This window comes from Mercenaria mercenaria, chromosome 11, assembly GCF_021730395.1.
Source record: "Mercenaria mercenaria strain notata chromosome 11, MADL_Memer_1, whole genome shotgun sequence".
Taxonomy (NCBI): domain Eukaryota; kingdom Metazoa; phylum Mollusca; class Bivalvia; order Venerida; family Veneridae; genus Mercenaria; species Mercenaria mercenaria.
Window position 1 is genome coordinate 45,433,022 of NC_069371.1, and position 16,931 is coordinate 45,449,952.

A 16,931-nucleotide genomic window follows, 5' to 3' on the forward strand; every position below is an offset into this window, starting at 1 on the left:
ATATCATGCTTTCTGTTTATGCAGGTAAACTTGTGTTTGGTTAAATTTCAACAGAGCACAATTGTCTGAACAGTGTACAAACTCATTACTGTTTTTTCAGGCAAGGGTGGAAAAAAAGTGGTAGACAATGAAAGCAGTAACATTTTTATTAAAAAAAAATAAGCAATGAGACAAACATTTCCAACAATTTTGGAGGGTTCAAAAATCCCATGTTAAACATACGATAAAGCCCTAAACGCGTGAAAATGTTCCGAATGTAAATCGGGTGAAGTAAACGCTCTATGTAGATTATCATTATGCGTCTAGATTGATTAAACTGGGCGAGTCTACTTACTTATTACTTGAGGATGAAAAAAACGTGTTTTTTAAATGTTGCTCTTAAACAAGGGTGGCAGTTGAACTACTAAAAGTACAACAACAGTTGATTCACAACAAATCGTACGGTATGTTTTATAATCAGTAGAAGCTAGTCGTATTTACGCTTATGAGACCTGTTTCACCCATAAGTAAAGAATTGACAGGTCCATCATGAAATATTTTCCCCATCGTGCAAATACTTGTCCTATTCATTGGCCGCGATCAATAATCATGTGGACTGTATGTATATAGACTGTATGTATACAGTATAGTAACAAGATTTTGTCTATGTATATAGTATAGTAACAAAAAAACAAAGTCCCATAACTCTGCAATTTTTTTTTCTAAAAGAACCTAACATACCCCATGCACAACTACTGTTGGTACTGATCACTTGTGTGAAGTTTCATTAAATTGTGTCAAGGGGATGAGGAGAGATGGTGTGCACAAGATTGTGTCTATGTATATAGTAACGTAACAAAAAAACAAAAGTCCCATAATTCTGCAAATTTTTTTTCTAAAAGAACCTAACATGCCCCATGCACAACTACTGTTGGTACTGATCACTTGTGTGAAGTTTCATTTTATTCTGTCAAGGGGATAAGGAGAGATGGTGAGCACAAGATTGCGTCTACGGACAGACGGACGGACGGACAGACAACTTGAAACCAGTATACCCCCCCCCTTTACAACTTTTTTTGGGGGGGGGGGGGGGGGGGGGGGGGGTATAAAAAGAAAAAGCGTCTAAAATGTAATTCATTGTAAAAGAATAGCGCTCTCTCGTGTTCTATAAATAGAACATACGGCAGTTATACCATAATGCAATGCGCGAATTGCGGACAAGGGAGCGTTTTCTTTTTAGAAAGATTCATCAACTATATGGGAATTAAAAAAGTAAAATGCTACTTGTATAAAATTGTCGCACCTGTTAACAGAATAAATAAAAGAGATGAAACTATAAATGACTAATTAAAGAAATATATTGGAACGAATGTACGGAAAATCAGCTCAAAATATACAGACATATTATTTTAACAAAAACGATTCAAAACTGGCCTACTAAGCAAATAAAGAGCACTGTTTAAAGGCATAATGCATGCACATTACCCCATATAATAATATTAAAATCTTGCATCAGAAGAACGGTTACAGTTCTAAGAAAAAAATACAATGTTTTCGAATGCGACACACCGAAGAGAACTTGTGGTTAAAACTTATAATGTTAAATCATTTTGATTCAATGTATCAGCCAAACTTGATTATGATCCCCGATGTCAGCTGTGGTCGGTGCGGACTTGTCGAACATTTCCTTATTCAAATACATATATACAGTATGCATGATTTGGCAGAAAGTAATGACGTTGCATTAGATTAACAACATGTTTATTATCAGATAACATCTAAATATTACTATCAAAAGTCAAATATCTTTAATTTATTAATGTCACACTAAGGGGTCATTTGTAATAAAACACAACATATGTATATCACAGAGGTGTTAATTGTTTCAATGAATAACTGAATATGTGACCGAAAATTATAATGTGTATGACAGTTTACTTTAGAATATACATGTTGTTCATCACATTTCGAAATTTCAATAAATTTAAATTATGCGATCATAAGACTTCTTTTTACATTGGCAGGTAGATCTATTAAATTTCTAAACACTTAAAACGGAAGAATTTTTTACAAAAATGTAATGTTAATATAATGCCGGACGGTAACTAAGAAGAACAATTTCGATCTGTGAATACGTTTTTGTTAAAAATAACGCTTTCCATTTGGTATTAATACATTTTCCCGCGTTATTCTATTTTTTCTAAATATTCTTTTTCAAAACTGGATGTGTCACAAAATGAACAAAATAATATAATAACATTATCAATTCATACATATATATTGATGAAAAAGCGGTATGTTATTTCTAACATGGATATAAAATAAAGAGTTTCTTGGCTAGTTTACTGAAATTAAAAATAAAGAAAAAACATTTGTTTGCGATGTGCAGGCTAGAAACCCGAACAAAAATAACGAAATAAATGCAAAATCTATGGTTTCCTTATGCTATTGTACAATAAAAGCACTGATTGTTTGTCCGCAAATTGAGTCCTGTGCTATTTTTAGATAGCAGACCTTATCGGTGACGTCACAGATCCTTACATACGAGAGTGTGCTATTGTGGTCTGTCAAGACATTTGTTTTTACTGTTGCTTTTATCAAGTAATGGATAGTCGGAAATTTATCCAATTTTGAAAGAAATGTTAATAACATTCTTAAAGTCAAGGGTATGAATCAGATTCCAAAAATACTAAAAACATTTGCTCATTGTTTACTCAGATTAGTAGGACTACTGTCACACTGTACTAAGGCTTAGTTCTAAACATCAGCAGAGCAGAAATAGTTCAACAAATAGTTATCAAAAATGCAATGTTAAAAACTTGCAGCTATATAAAAACATTACCACTCTATATTAATCAATACTACAGTATCATATTGCTCCCTAACACTGTATGATACTGATGACATTAGACAATAATAGTATTCCTTGCCTTGAAAAGTATCAGCACTAATAAAAACAGCAGTTGAAAATAATACAAGCTAAATATTACAAAACTCCTAACTCCAAAATATCTGATATAATACCAAAATGTTGCATTCAACTTGAAATTCAACAATGACACTTTAAAAATTCAATAATCTAGGATTTAAAAAAAATCAATAAACACTTAAAACAATATAATCTTGAAGTAAAATAAATATTATCAATTTAAGAATTGAAGTTACTTTGATTCTCTTTCTATACACATGTACAGTTGTAATGGTCAATTATTTGCAAATGGAACACTCTGTCAACCAATAAGATAATTATATTATCAAAGGTAGCTTTTGGTCTTGCCAAACATGCACAGTGACTGCTTATTAACACCGTACTACCACTTTGCATTCTAATTTCTTCTTACATTTCAACTTGGAAAACCTTGGAGTACATTCATATTTTGTACAGTTTAGTTTCCAAAGACTTGTTTACCTTACTCTCCAACTTAATAAACTTACTACAGCATTATGTTACCGGTAACTGCTGTTGAAATTCCAGTTTGTCCTGTTTAATATATTGTGATTATTACTGTCAAGATACAGTTTACCGTATAACACAAAAGGTGTGATCACAATATAAGGACACATTTTATCATACAACACCAAGATGTGATCCCATTGTCAACAAAGTTCCTTGTACAATACACCCAAGTGTGATCCCACTGTCAAGATAGTTAATCATACAACACACCAAGGTGTGATGACAATGCCAAGCTACATACTGAGTTTATTCTATAACACCAAGTTGTGTGACCACACTTACAAGTTACAGGATCCTACAAAACCGAGGTGAGATCGCACTCAATAACATACCCTCAAGCATCACTGCATATCCCTGTCTTAAAATAAGGTTACTGTCACAACTTCTTGCATATCCTTGAAGACAATTATTTTCTTATGATCTGTTCTAATCTTAAACTCAAGATCTAAGTCAAGTTAATGGAACGGGAATATTTAATAATTTAACAATCCAGAACATCCTCTTGTTCAAATGCAGACAAAAATTTTTATCTCATAAAATTTTAGTCAGACAACTTATATGAAGCCGTTTTCTACTGTTTATGGTTAGTACAAGCACTCAAATGTCTTTTTGAAATATTCTCACTTTGAGGTTAAAGTCAAAGTTATTGTGCAACAATGGTGTCAAACATTCCAAGTTATATCCGAGGTAGCTTTAAATTTGGTACATCTGTTACAACATAATCTTGTAGTGGCTGAACCCTGTATAACGTCAGACTGTCTAATATCCACTCACGGGTAACAGTGACTACCCCAAGTCCTTTATATATATCTGAAATAAGATAACACAATTATACAGCATTAGAAGTTTATGAACTCTTTCCTGAAACACTTGAAATTCTTGATGGGCTTTCTGGGTTCAACATCTTATCTCTACAGTAATTCGATTATAAAATAGTAGTCAGTAAATACAACTTTAATCCTAAATAACTGCATAATTCTTTAAGAAAACTTTTCATGCATAAAACTACAATGGACACAATATTCTGTTCTCTTAAGTCGATCATAGTTTATCCCCACTGCATTTGTGACACCTAGACTGAAAGTCTGAATGCTAAAGACATACTTCAAAACACAAAGAGTACTAAGATATACTAGGCAGTATCTAGACAGCAGCTTTCTAGATTATTGATAAAAGAATATAAAATCAGCACTATTAGTAGCTGAGTTAGATTCATGAAAATAATTCTTGGAGTTTGTTCTCTAAGATAGTTTTCATCTTCAATTTTATATTGCTTTTAAACTGTAGAGTTGTAACAAATCAAACAAGTTAGTAAAACACATTTATCAAAGCAAACACTTAATAAAGTAATCACCGTTTGCATGCTTGACAATAAACTGTAGGTCCTCTTCTTCATCATCTAAATCAGTGCACGAGATCACAAGCGGAATTCTAGACCCTTGCCCTAGATGTGCCATGTTACAGACATCACCACCACAAGTTTCTACCAAATCTGCCATAGAATCTGAAATACAGAATAACTCTAAATTGTACTTTATGTCACAGATTTCTGCTTTATTAGGTGGAAGTATCATCTTCATCAAAGAATATTAACCTTTAGCCTGCTAAGTTTCTAATATGGACTGGTCCACCATTCATTTTGGGCAGAACCACTTATAATTCAATGGGATGATCACTGAAAAATTTCTGACTGAACAGCAAACATTGCAGACCATGATCTGCCTGCAGGTTGATCTTGGTCTGCAAGGGTCGCAAACACAGCATCACTTGCCATCTGCAGAAATAACAGGTGCAATAGTGAACACTTAATGAATGGCTTGCCAGTCAATAGTCAAAACTATTGTTAGGGGTTAACTAACATTAGAAAGTAAATTTTCATATATTTTTTTACTTAAGCCCAGCAAAATTTAGTGTTAAACTATAGACTATTTTGGGATGGTCACTTTACACGAGGAGTTGTGTAACTGGAATTAAAAGAGGTAATACCATTACCCAATATTTTGTCTCTGGTATAATTATATGAACCATATGTAAAATGCAATTTTCACCAATATAATTTGAATGTACTAACATTACAAATCATATAGCCTTATTTTTTCTATTATTTGACCAAGTTATCTTAAGTTTAGCCCCAGATGACCCAATATAAAACTTGACACAAATATTATTAAGCCAAACATTTTGGCCAAGTTTCAGTAAGACTGGGCCAAACTGTTACCTATAACAGTGCTTGCCATAAAATCATTAAAGACAGCTAGTGACAGACTTAGGGCACTGAATCACAATAGCACACCCTGAACACTTGGGGCTTAGGTAAGCTTAAAAGGCAAGAGAATAGTAGATAAATTAAAATGACCTTTTAGATTTCAGTTTGTGGACACTTCAATATTAACCTTAAACACAGAAACCCTTTAGCAGAGTTAATTTATGCCAGAGCATCCTGAAAAATATTCCAAGACACAGTACTGAAATCTCACACACTTGACCCCATTGGGGTTTACAACTAAGGCAATTTTAGATTGCCTTCAACACAACGTACCTTTTGAAAGGAATGTGTTATCACCTATGAGTGAAAACTGGAACTTCTTGAACAACTTTTTATCTCCAGAAAGCCTTGACCTCCTTGGGCCATAGTGAGCTTCATTGTTAGCTGTATCTCCTTGAATCTCATATGGTCCCTAAAAAATTGTAACATATGACTTTCAGGTATAAATAACACCTCAGATCACAGGCAATCACTTTATTTTGTATCAGTAGATTATCTATGGTATCAAACAGTGTCACACAGGTCAGTGAAACCCCATGTTTATTTATACATTAGCTAATTTGTAGAACTTTGCTACCTTATGCCCTTATGGGCAATGCCTACAGAATATCTGTCATTCTAGATTTTTAGGGATATTAACGATATCGATATAAATTCCAGAAGCTTTTCTCAGTTCTTTAACAAGCCACATGTAAAGCACCTGCATAGGACCTTGGTTTATAGTCACTTCAGAAAAACTATTTGAGTCAGTTATGGAGACTCCTGACTCTGGTAGGGTTTGAACCTATGATCTTTCACTTGTGAAGTTAGTGCTCTTACCACTGACCTAGACAAGACTCTGAAATCCACACACTAGAGAATATTCCTAATAATGATTAAGTAGTCTGTCCTATCTCACATCTTAACATAATAAACACCTTCATTGAATTCTGGCAACAGTTTTGATAAGTTGCAATTCTGAACTTTCTCTAAACCAGTATGAACTTCCCAAATTTCTGTTAACTTAAAAACATAAAATGTTGAATAAAAAAAAAAATGGGCTAAAACTTCACACAGATACTGATATACATGTATCTCACTTGATAACCCTAGGGAAAAAATGATAAATCAATTTTCTTTTCAAAATTTATGAAGAACCTACTACCACTTTACTCCTAGACCATTATGATAATGGAAGACTTTTACTTAGACATTCCAAAATTTTAAAGAAATTCATGAAAAATTGAAATTGCTTACCTCAGGGAGAAGATGTCCGACTTGCCTACTGTCTACAACCCAGAAGAAATTGACAATCCAACATTTCTTAGCTATACCCTGGAAAAACTTGAGTGTTCTGTCACAAATTGTTTCATCTTCATCAGCTGTAAATAAAATACATGTATTATCCACGCAAATATACATTTATTCACCTTTTTATATTTGAAATTATAATTCATATAGTTTATAAATATTGAATAACTACTGAAAATTGTATCATATGCAAAATGGTTTAAATTTCATCTATTTCCACATTAGTCAAATATTACATTAACAGTTTACAGAAATTGATGCATTCTCACTTGGTTCATAATCGAGTCCAGACAGAATTTCCTGGACAGCTTTGCAGGTGTCCCATCTGGTTTTATTTTGGGTGGCAAAGACAGGCTGCCTTGTAGAACCACTAGCCACTGACCTTTCCAGCCCATCTAAGCAACTCCTTACTTTCAGGAGAAATAAACTAACCCTAGCATGTCTCAAAACAACAGTTGTAAATCGTAACTTGTTTAATGTAAATTACACTAAAAATAAAAAATGTGAATAAAACAAAGTATCACTCTTACAAATCTTATGCTTTTAACCTCTAACTTACAAGTCTGTTACTATCATACACTGGTACAAGTGCTTTAAAATATTTACCTGGTTTAACTATAACATGTGTGACCAAATCATTGAATTTGGTAAAAAATTTGGCATTAGTTAATGCTGCTAGCTTCTTCGTTTGTTGCTGAAACAATAATGAAACTATATTATAGGAGAATAACAACTGTTTTACATATAAATGGGAAGGCAATAAAACCTACATTGAATAACTCCCATAAATGAAACAAGCTTATAGATTAACCCATTTAAAGGCTTTTGATGCTTTTTTTCTGAGGACTGCAGATACACAGTAGTTAAAAAAAATATTTCCCAACAGTTATTGTGAAATTTTTTCATTAAAGTTTCATCTTTGTTTAATCATTACATTTATCATCAGCTTGAGAAATGAAGATTTAATTATTTAGACTACCAATCCTACGGATCCTTTTTTATTTGTTTGTTTTGGATTTAACGACGTTTTACAACAGTATTTCAGTCATGTAACGGTGGGCAGTTAACCTAACCAGTGTTCCTGGATTCTGTACCAGTACAAACCTGTTCTCTGCAAGCAACTGCCAACTTCCCCTGATGAATCAGAGGTGGAGGACTAATGATGTCAGACACAATGTTGTTTATCAAAAAGTCACAGAGAACATACGCCCTGCCCCAGAATCAAACTTACAACCCTGCGATCCGTAGAACAACGCTCTACCTACTGGGCTAAGAGGGGGGCTGGATCCTTTTTTAAAAACCTGTTTAACATGATGTATAATGTACTCACTATTTGCTGCACATTCAGTCCAGTGACAACAATGCCAACTGGTTTCTTGTTGTTTGGTGCTGCTGATTGTGAGATGTTTGTGTCAAGGTCAGCTAGAACTGGGCGAGATAACTGGCTCGGGTCTGACTCTGGTACAGGTTTTGGATGAGATGACTGGCTTGGGTCTGACCCTTGTACAGGTCCTGGGCGAGATAACTGGCTCGGGTCAGACTCTGGTACAGTTAAACTCTCAAGAGGCAGAGCTAGACTCTCGTCTACCTGCTCTACAGTTTCTCCTGTTAAAGTGGAAATCAGCATCATTAACAGAAAGAAGTTCAATATAGTCTAACCTGTACTAACGGTCACCTCCGATCAGCGGTCACCTCCGTTCAGCGGTCATTTTATGACGCCCGACGGATTTTGCTCTATTTTATCACTTTATTCAGTGGCCACCTGCTGTCCGCGGCCAGCGGCCACCGAAATTGCCTCCCGACCGCCGTATTTGACCCCTTTCAGCGGCCATTTTTCTTCCAAAACCAATTATTTGTAGGCGATAATCGCCGAAGTTACCCGATTTTTGAGAAGCACGCGATTGCTAAGTTTCGCATGACTTCAACACAAGAACGACAAAATGACATGAGCTTCTCAATTAAAACTGATAACCAAAGGTGTAATCCCTTTTTTGTTATGATCAAATGGCCGGTAATTATCGGCAATTAGCGTGTCACCCGTGTCAATTTTGTTGTTCACAGTTTGATATCGGTTAAAGATAATATTCGATAACTAATTAGTTGCATAATACTTGTGATTTTTTTTATACTTCTGTCATCAAAATACTATTAGATTTATGAGAAATTAATTGTGTTTGAAAAAAAAATATATATAAACCACTCGCTCTTTTACGGAACGTAACGGCAATCTTAGATTTTAGCATATACAATAAGCGCGGAGAGTAGCTTCCCTTACCAAAATGGCAAAAACTGTAAACAAACTTCTTTTAAAGTTGGAAAATTGTCTGTAACAATTTTTGTTGTAAAAAAGACACGCAGGAGTTTTAGATTGCTAAGAAGACCATTCGTATTGCGAAGGGGAAATGCACATCATTGTATCCTGGTAAAATAATAATAGAAAACCGAAAAAGAAATGGGACTAAAGGCTAAACTGGTCAGAAGTCTGAAAAATACATATACTGGCTGCACCTCCGATCAGCGGTCACCTGGCTTAAGCGGCCAAATTTTCTGCTTCCCCTGGCTGGCTGGCTGCTTAAGACAGGTTAGACTGTATTTCTTTACACAATAAAAATCTTTATAAATATTGGAGCAACACTTGACACCGAGTCTTAAGTCATTTAAAAAATATAAACTAAATTATTCCAAATGCCAAGGTCTGAGACCAAAAATCACCATTACATGTTTCAACTTATTTTCATAAACCCTACAGGCATCTAGTGACCATTATAAAATTGATCATTTCCAATGAGACTCAAGTGTATGTAAGTAAATAGTAAGAACAGTATCACATTGACCTTGACTTTTGACCTAAAATCTTCCCCAAAAATATGTAACAGGGTTTGGTTCCTGACCATGTACAATCAACCTCTAGCTATCAAAAAGACTCAAAGAGGTGCCCCATGAACAATGGTAAAATGTGATGTCTATTGACCAACATTTGAAAAGCAATATTCTTTGAAGCATAATTTAAAAAATACCTTTATCAGTAACATCATTCTCTTCATCCTGAACAACTGCTGGATCCAAAGTTTCTTCATCGTCCATCTGTAGATCACCTGGTGTGATTGCAGGTGGTGACATAAACATATCCTCATCTTCAGCAGCATTATCCGAGTCATTGGCTTCAATCATATCTTCATCAGAGTCATCTACTGTCACTGGATTTGGCGAGTGTTTTTTGTCTGCGGGTAAATTGACCACAATTATGTCCACACATTGGCATTATTTCTGCTTTTTTTCCAGTGACACTCTATAGCATATATCAAGCAGAGTTAATACAAAAGTACTTTTAAAGCACTTCAAATTACTCTGTTCTTTTCCCAAATCTGTTTTTCTTTTTTTTTTATGCCCCCAGCATCTACTGATGCGGGAGGCATATAGTGATTGTCTTGTCCGTCCGTACGAGGTTAACCAAATTGGACCATTTCGTCTAGCATCAATACCCCTTACTACAAAGACTTAATACTAATGCAGATGTAACCCGTGACCATTCCTCATCTTCAGACATCACCTGACCTCAGTCTGACCTTGACCTCATTTTGGACTTGGGTTGCTTTATATGGGCCATCTCTTGGTTAACCAAATGTGACCGTTTCGTCTAGCATCAATACCCCTTACAAGAATGAACTGATACTAATATAGATGTAAACTGTGACCATTCCCAATCTTCAAACATCACCGGACCTCAGTTTGACCTTGACCTTGACCTCAATTTGGACTTAGGTGCAAAATCTATCGACAAGGATGCCACTGGGGGCATCAAGCGTTTATTGAACGCAGCTCCTTGATTTTAATAAAACACCTCTTAAAAGAGCTACATTTAAATACTTAATTCAGTTTGCGAAGAACTATATCAATTTCAATGGACTAGCATCAAAGCCAATGACATTTTAAGGTCTTTGCAACCCAGAAAAAAATCATAACATGTTGATAGCATACCAGATTGTTTCGACTGGTTCCATTCTTTACTCCTCCTTAACTGTTCTTTCATAGCTTCCATCTCCCTGGCCATCCTCTCCACCTCTTTCTCTAAAGAGTACCTTTCCTAAATAAATATATTACACATTTTAGTCATATTCAAAGTGACCTTTCCAAAACTGGCTAAATGCATATTCATTAGAAATAATTTGAAAATGAGGTGAACGAGTAGTGCAGTCCACATATGAGCCGTGCCATAAGAAAACCAACATAGAGCGTTTGCAACCAGCATAGATCCAGACCAGCCTGGGCATCTGCGCAGTCTGGTCAGGATCCATGCTGTTCACTTTCAAAGCCTATTGCAATTAGAGAAAGTTTCAAACCATTAGCAAACAGCATGGATCCTGACCAGAATGCGCGGATGCACAGGCTGGTCTGGATCCATGCTGGTCACTAACGCACTATGTTGGTTTTCTCATGGTAATATAATGATTTGTGCCTACTGCAGGGTTCGAATTTAAGCTCGAGTACTTGTGAAATGCAGGAGAAAATTAAAATTTCAAATTCTTTGCTTTGTTGTTTTTGATGGGTTTAACATCACACCAATATAATTATAGAACATATGGTGACAAATTTTCATGGTGGAGGAAGATCCAAGGTGCCCCTTCAAGCATTATTTCAGGCACAAGGGGCACCCAGGTAGAACCACCAACCCATCTTATGAGCCTGCAGGATAGCTTCCTCACATACAAAAATTCTACACACAAAACAAAGTTTCAACCCACAATGGTAAGTGATTTTAAGTCAGAGACCTTGGAATACGAGGCTGAGAAGGCCCCTACATTCACGTTAAAAACATGCGAATATCCTCCCCCACCACCCCTCACCCCCCAAAAAAGGCACAGATTAAAACACAATCGTAATTTGTTTTAAATATTGATAAAACAGCTTACATCAAACCAAACACCAAAAAAAATTATTTATTTTAGTTCAATGAACATAGCTGACTAAATTCTGTTCATTTAATAGACAGAAACTAATATTAAAAACTAGAATGTGTCTGTAGGACACAGGGTGTGCCCCCCACTGGTACATTTGTCACAAATAAGTGGCAATAATTCAAATGTTTACAGTCTTAATGGGGTATAGCCTCAACAAACATTTTATGAAAAGGATTCATTATTCTAGGCGCTATTCTTTTTGAGCTATGAGCATCACAAACAAAAAATCCACTATTTTGGCTATTTCAAGGCCATAACTCTGAAATAAAGAGCTAAGATTCTCAAGAAGAATGCCAAGTGTGCAAGGTCACATCACGATAAAGACTCCAGCAAGGTTTCCTGAATTTACACTAAATACTTTCTGAGCTACATGTAGGTATATAATTAGGTGAAAAAGTGCATTTTTTTACTATTTCAGGGGCCATAATTTTAAAAATAAAGGGTGGAGCCAGCCTAAACATTAGAGGTGTGCAAGTTTATATCATGATAATGACTTATGAGAGTTTTCAACCATTTATATTAAATACTTTTTGAGCTAGGTGTGTCACAAGGTGAAAATGTATATTTTTGACTATTTCAGGGGCCATAACTCTAAAAATAGGGGGCGGACCCAAATAAAAAATAGGAGGTGCACAAGTTCATATCATGATTAAGACTCGTGCAAGGTTTCATGAATCTATATCAAATACTTTTTGAGCTAGGCATGTCACAAGGTGAAAATGTGCATTTTTGACTACTTCAGGGGCCATAACTCTGAAAATTGGGGGCAAACCCAAATGAAAAATAGGAGGTGCGCAAGTTCATATCATGATTAAGACTCCTGCAAGGTTTCATGAATCTATATCAAATACTTCTTGAGCTAGGCGTGTCACAAGGGGAAAATGTGTATTTTTGACTATTTCAGGGGTCATAACTCTGAAAATAGGGGGTGGAGCCAGATGAAAAATAGGAGGTGCGCAAGTTCATATCATGATTAAGACTCATGCAAGGTTTCATGAATCTAAATCAAATACTTTTTGAGCTAGGCATGTCACAAGGTGAAAATGTGCATTTTTGACTATTTCAGGGGCAATAACTCTAAAAATAGAGGGCGGAGCCAGATGAAAAATAGGAGGTGCGCAAATTCATATCATGATTAAGACTCCTGCAAGGTTTCATGAATCTATATCAAATACTTTTTGAGCTAGGCATGTCACAAGGTCAAAATGTACATTTTTGACTATTTCAGGGGCCATAACTCTGAAAATAGGGGGTGGAGCCAGACGAAAAACAGAAGGTGCGCAAGTTCATATCATGATAAAGACTCATGCAAGGTTTCATCAATTTATATCAAATACTTTTCGAGCTAGGCGCGTCACGAACTTCAGACGGACGGACGGATGGACGGACGGACAGACTGACGGACGCACGGATGAGACCAAATCTTTATGCCCCCACCACTCATGGGGGGGGGCACAATAACCTTCACAGCCTGTAAAAGTGCTTTCAGGTGCTACATAGAAAAATTTCTACCTGGGTAGTGAGATTTTCACTTTGGCTTGAGAATGCAGAGGAGGATGTCATGTTCATATATCTGCTACCTTCTTCTGAAACCATTCAAGATATTTAGTAAACTTATGTAATTTCATGTTTCACATAATTCAATGTTCAGTAAATCAATGTCATGCAAGAACAAAATGGTCCCTGATATGGTCCTTATATTAGCAGTAGCAGCATGGTCAAGTTTTCATATTATACAATCTGTTAAAAGTGTTTTGTTGTTTATTGTCACGCAGACACAATTTATGTCATATGGTGACTTTTCAAGATTTTCATGTAAAGAAATCCCCAGGTGCACAACATGGTTTTGTTTCAGGCATTAGCAAGTACCTGAGTAGAACAAAAGACCATTCTTAAGCAAGCTATTAGACCCCATCACATGAAGAAATGATACTCCAAGTGAGATTTTGAACCCACATTGGCAAGGGACAACTGAAGTTAGCGAACATAACCATCTAGCCACAAAGGCCCATATTTGCAAACTGTGTGTTCCTAAATCAACAATGTATATATAGTCAATGTATCAGTTTGAAGTGTCAATTCCTTCACTGCTTTCATACAGTAAATCTGCAATTTTCCAGTAGCACAAAAAAAAACAACATTGCAACAAGCAAAGCATTATCAAAAAGTCTTGTATGTCAGTTACCTTCATCTTCACTGCTACTGTCACTCAGTATGGCTCTCTTCACTCCTTTCCTTCTTACAACTGCATCTGATTCATCACTATCATCATCATCTGCCCCTTCATTATCTAACTCCATGATTTCATTTGCTGTTCCAAAATCACCACCCTTATCACCCACACCTCTATCATTATCATTTTCACTTTCATCACCATCAAGATCAGATTCTACTATCACAGGTTCTGAATCAATATTCACTTCTTCGCATGAAGCTGGACTGCTGTCTAACCTAGTTGAATACATATCTTCCGAATTGACTGGTGCTATTCCCTTCACTGAACTTTCATGATCGTCTTGATCTTTTATGTCCCCATGTTCCGGAGTCCTAGTTTTAACAAATGATTCCTTTTCAATACCTTTATGTCTTCTTTTCTTTCTAGTTTTTTCATAACTAAACTTTGCATTTTTGCTCTCATTCCTGTCTACATTTTGAAGAACATTTGACTTTCCTGTATCTATGCTATGCTCAACAATCTTATCAAACTTAGATATTTCAGTTAAAGCTTGTTCCTCTGGATGTTCATCATCAGAAGAAGAGTCCAACGTAAAGTCTGGGCTTGAGGAAGAATCAATACTGTTTTCATCATCACCAGTAGAGGTAACCTTTTCAGTCACATGATTTACCTGTTTGTTTTCTGTTGTCTTTGGCCCTGTTGGTGTTTTGTCACATTTTACATGGTTACATTTCTCATCATCATCATCATCATCAAAAGACATAGTTTCTGGAATAGTTGTTCTATATTCATTTTCAATTCTATCTGATAAATTTTGACTGCTTGCCTTTAAAACTATATTCTTTACCTTGTCAGGAGAGTTCAATAAAAGTTTCGGAGATATTTTTGATCTTCCAGACAATTTATCTCGAACTTGTTCATCATTAGTTATTTCAAAGTCTGGATTTACTGTCACAGCAACCTTTTCCTCATCTGGATTTACTGCCACATTTTCATCATCAAGATCAGGTAAGTCATTTGGAGAGAGCACACATTCATCCTCCTCATCATCATAATGTTTCAACTCGACAACTTCTGGTTCAAATGTGGCTTCTTTTTTCTCTTCATGTTCCTTTTTCTGTTTCACTAAAGATGGGCTGTACTTTGATACATTAGTCTCCTTCAGTGCCTTTACTGGTGTGTCTGTTTGTTTTTGTTTAACCTGGCTGTTCTCTACAAGCTTTAGTTTCAATTTCTTCCCTAAAGAAATTTCATCAGTTTCATTTGTTTCATGACTTGTATCATTCTGTTCACTCTGCTTCCCGGTCTCAAAGATTTTACTTTGGACTGATTTTGCTGTCTTTGGAGATAAAAATTTAGCAACTGGTGACTTGCATTTTACAGAGGTCAATGCCTGGGGTGTTCTAGAGATGACAGAATTCCCTGAACTTGAGCCAGACATCTGACTCTGTCCTATATCTGACTGTCTCTTCTTTCTTGAAAAACCTCTCACAGCTTTAACATTTGACCTCCTTCTCTTTTCTTCGGGGCTCGAGTCAGAATGCTGGTCCAAACTGATCTCATTCTTGCTTTTGACCAAATCAATATCATTTTCAGGACTTAAGTTTATAGAGTCTGACTGCTCTTTTTCATTCACAGTTTTTACACCATTTTTATAAATTAAATTCTCTTCTGTCTCATGCAAAGTAAGTTCTGACTGATCTAGACCTTTTCTTTTCTTTGTACTGTTATAATTTACAATAGAATCTGGCGCATCTAAAGTTCCTAAATCTAAACTTGGACTATTTGGTTCTAGTCCAAGTGTTCCTTCAACTGGACTTAGATCTACTGATGGCATTTCAGAGTCAATTTGAAATATATCTTCTACTGAGTCTTTCATACCTGATAGAACAAGCGACTCTTGGGGAGACACTAACATTCCACTTAAATGCCTAATTCTAACGATGTCATTTTGAGAATCATCGTCTTTTTCTGACTGCCCGGATTTTCTTTTCTTTCTCTCTTTTGGACTTCTTAAACAATTTGGATCTTTAAATTTATTAGTCACCATCTTGCAGTTTTCCTTTATTTTCAGATTTTCAAAGTTTTCTTTCTTTTCACTCCCTGAAATACCTGTATTGGTCATATCTGTTTCACCTATAACATCCACTGTTTCAGAAGAATTACAAAGTTTTCTTGCCTGTGATTCTCCTTTTCCCCTCTTGCTACTTTTCTCTGCAGGACTTCTCTCTGATTTTTTCTCACAATTTCCACTATTCTCCAAACCTGAAACAGACTCAGAACTGGAACTTAGATCAATGACTTGGGAAGAGGACTGGTTTATACTACATGTATTTAAAATCTTTAATTTTTTAGTTTTCTTTTTATTGTTTTCATTTCTGATTATATTTATCTCTTCTATGTTAGCTAGGTCCTTTTCAATTTTATTACCATCGTTATCTTCAAGTGGATTTACAGCAGTATCATTCTCTGCCATTGTATCTGGAATTATTTCAATACTTCCTGACACTTCAGATTCATTATCTTTACTAAGTCTATCAATACTGTGTGTGTTATCCTTAATTTTGTCACTGAGTACTTTCTCTTTATTCTCTGGAATATCCTTTGCAAGACTATCAGTACTGTGCGTGTCATCCTTACTTTTATCATTAAGCACTTTCTCTTTATTCTTTGGACTTCTCCGCAGCCTATTCACTCTCTGTCTCTTCGCTTTACTTACACTTTCAGAGTCCTCATCAACACTCACAACAACACATTCGCTCAAGGAACCAAAATCTAAAGATTCCTCATTTTCTTCTAGCATGA

General features: G+C 35.6%; 1 protein-coding gene across 3 annotated transcripts; it reads right to left on the reverse strand.

The window, feature by feature from the left end:
- Positions 1-1,107: 1,107 nt before the first annotated feature.
- Positions 1,108-16,929, reverse strand: LOC123531573 (breast cancer type 1 susceptibility protein homolog). Of its 3 annotated transcripts, none has more exons than XM_053517318.1 (10): positions 14,136-16,929; positions 13,463-13,533; positions 10,971-11,076; positions 10,010-10,213; positions 8,323-8,597; positions 7,599-7,686; positions 6,939-7,063; positions 5,976-6,114; positions 4,791-4,940; positions 1,108-4,246 (listed from the first exon to the last, which is right to left on the reverse strand). In XM_053517318.1, the coding sequence occupies exons 1-10, from the start codon at positions 16,927-16,929 to the stop codon at positions 4,113-4,115; spliced, it is 4,086 nt and encodes a 1,361-aa protein (XP_053373293.1). In that variant the 3' UTR covers positions 1,108-4,112. The 3 variants fall into 3 exon arrangements, with proteins under 3 accessions (XP_053373293.1, XP_053373294.1, XP_053373292.1); XM_053517319.1 differs by having other exon boundaries at positions 10,010-10,189; positions 13,463-13,536; XM_053517317.1 differs by having other exon boundaries at positions 1,109-4,246; positions 13,463-13,536.
- Between the last annotated feature and the right edge of the window lie 2 nt (positions 16,930-16,931).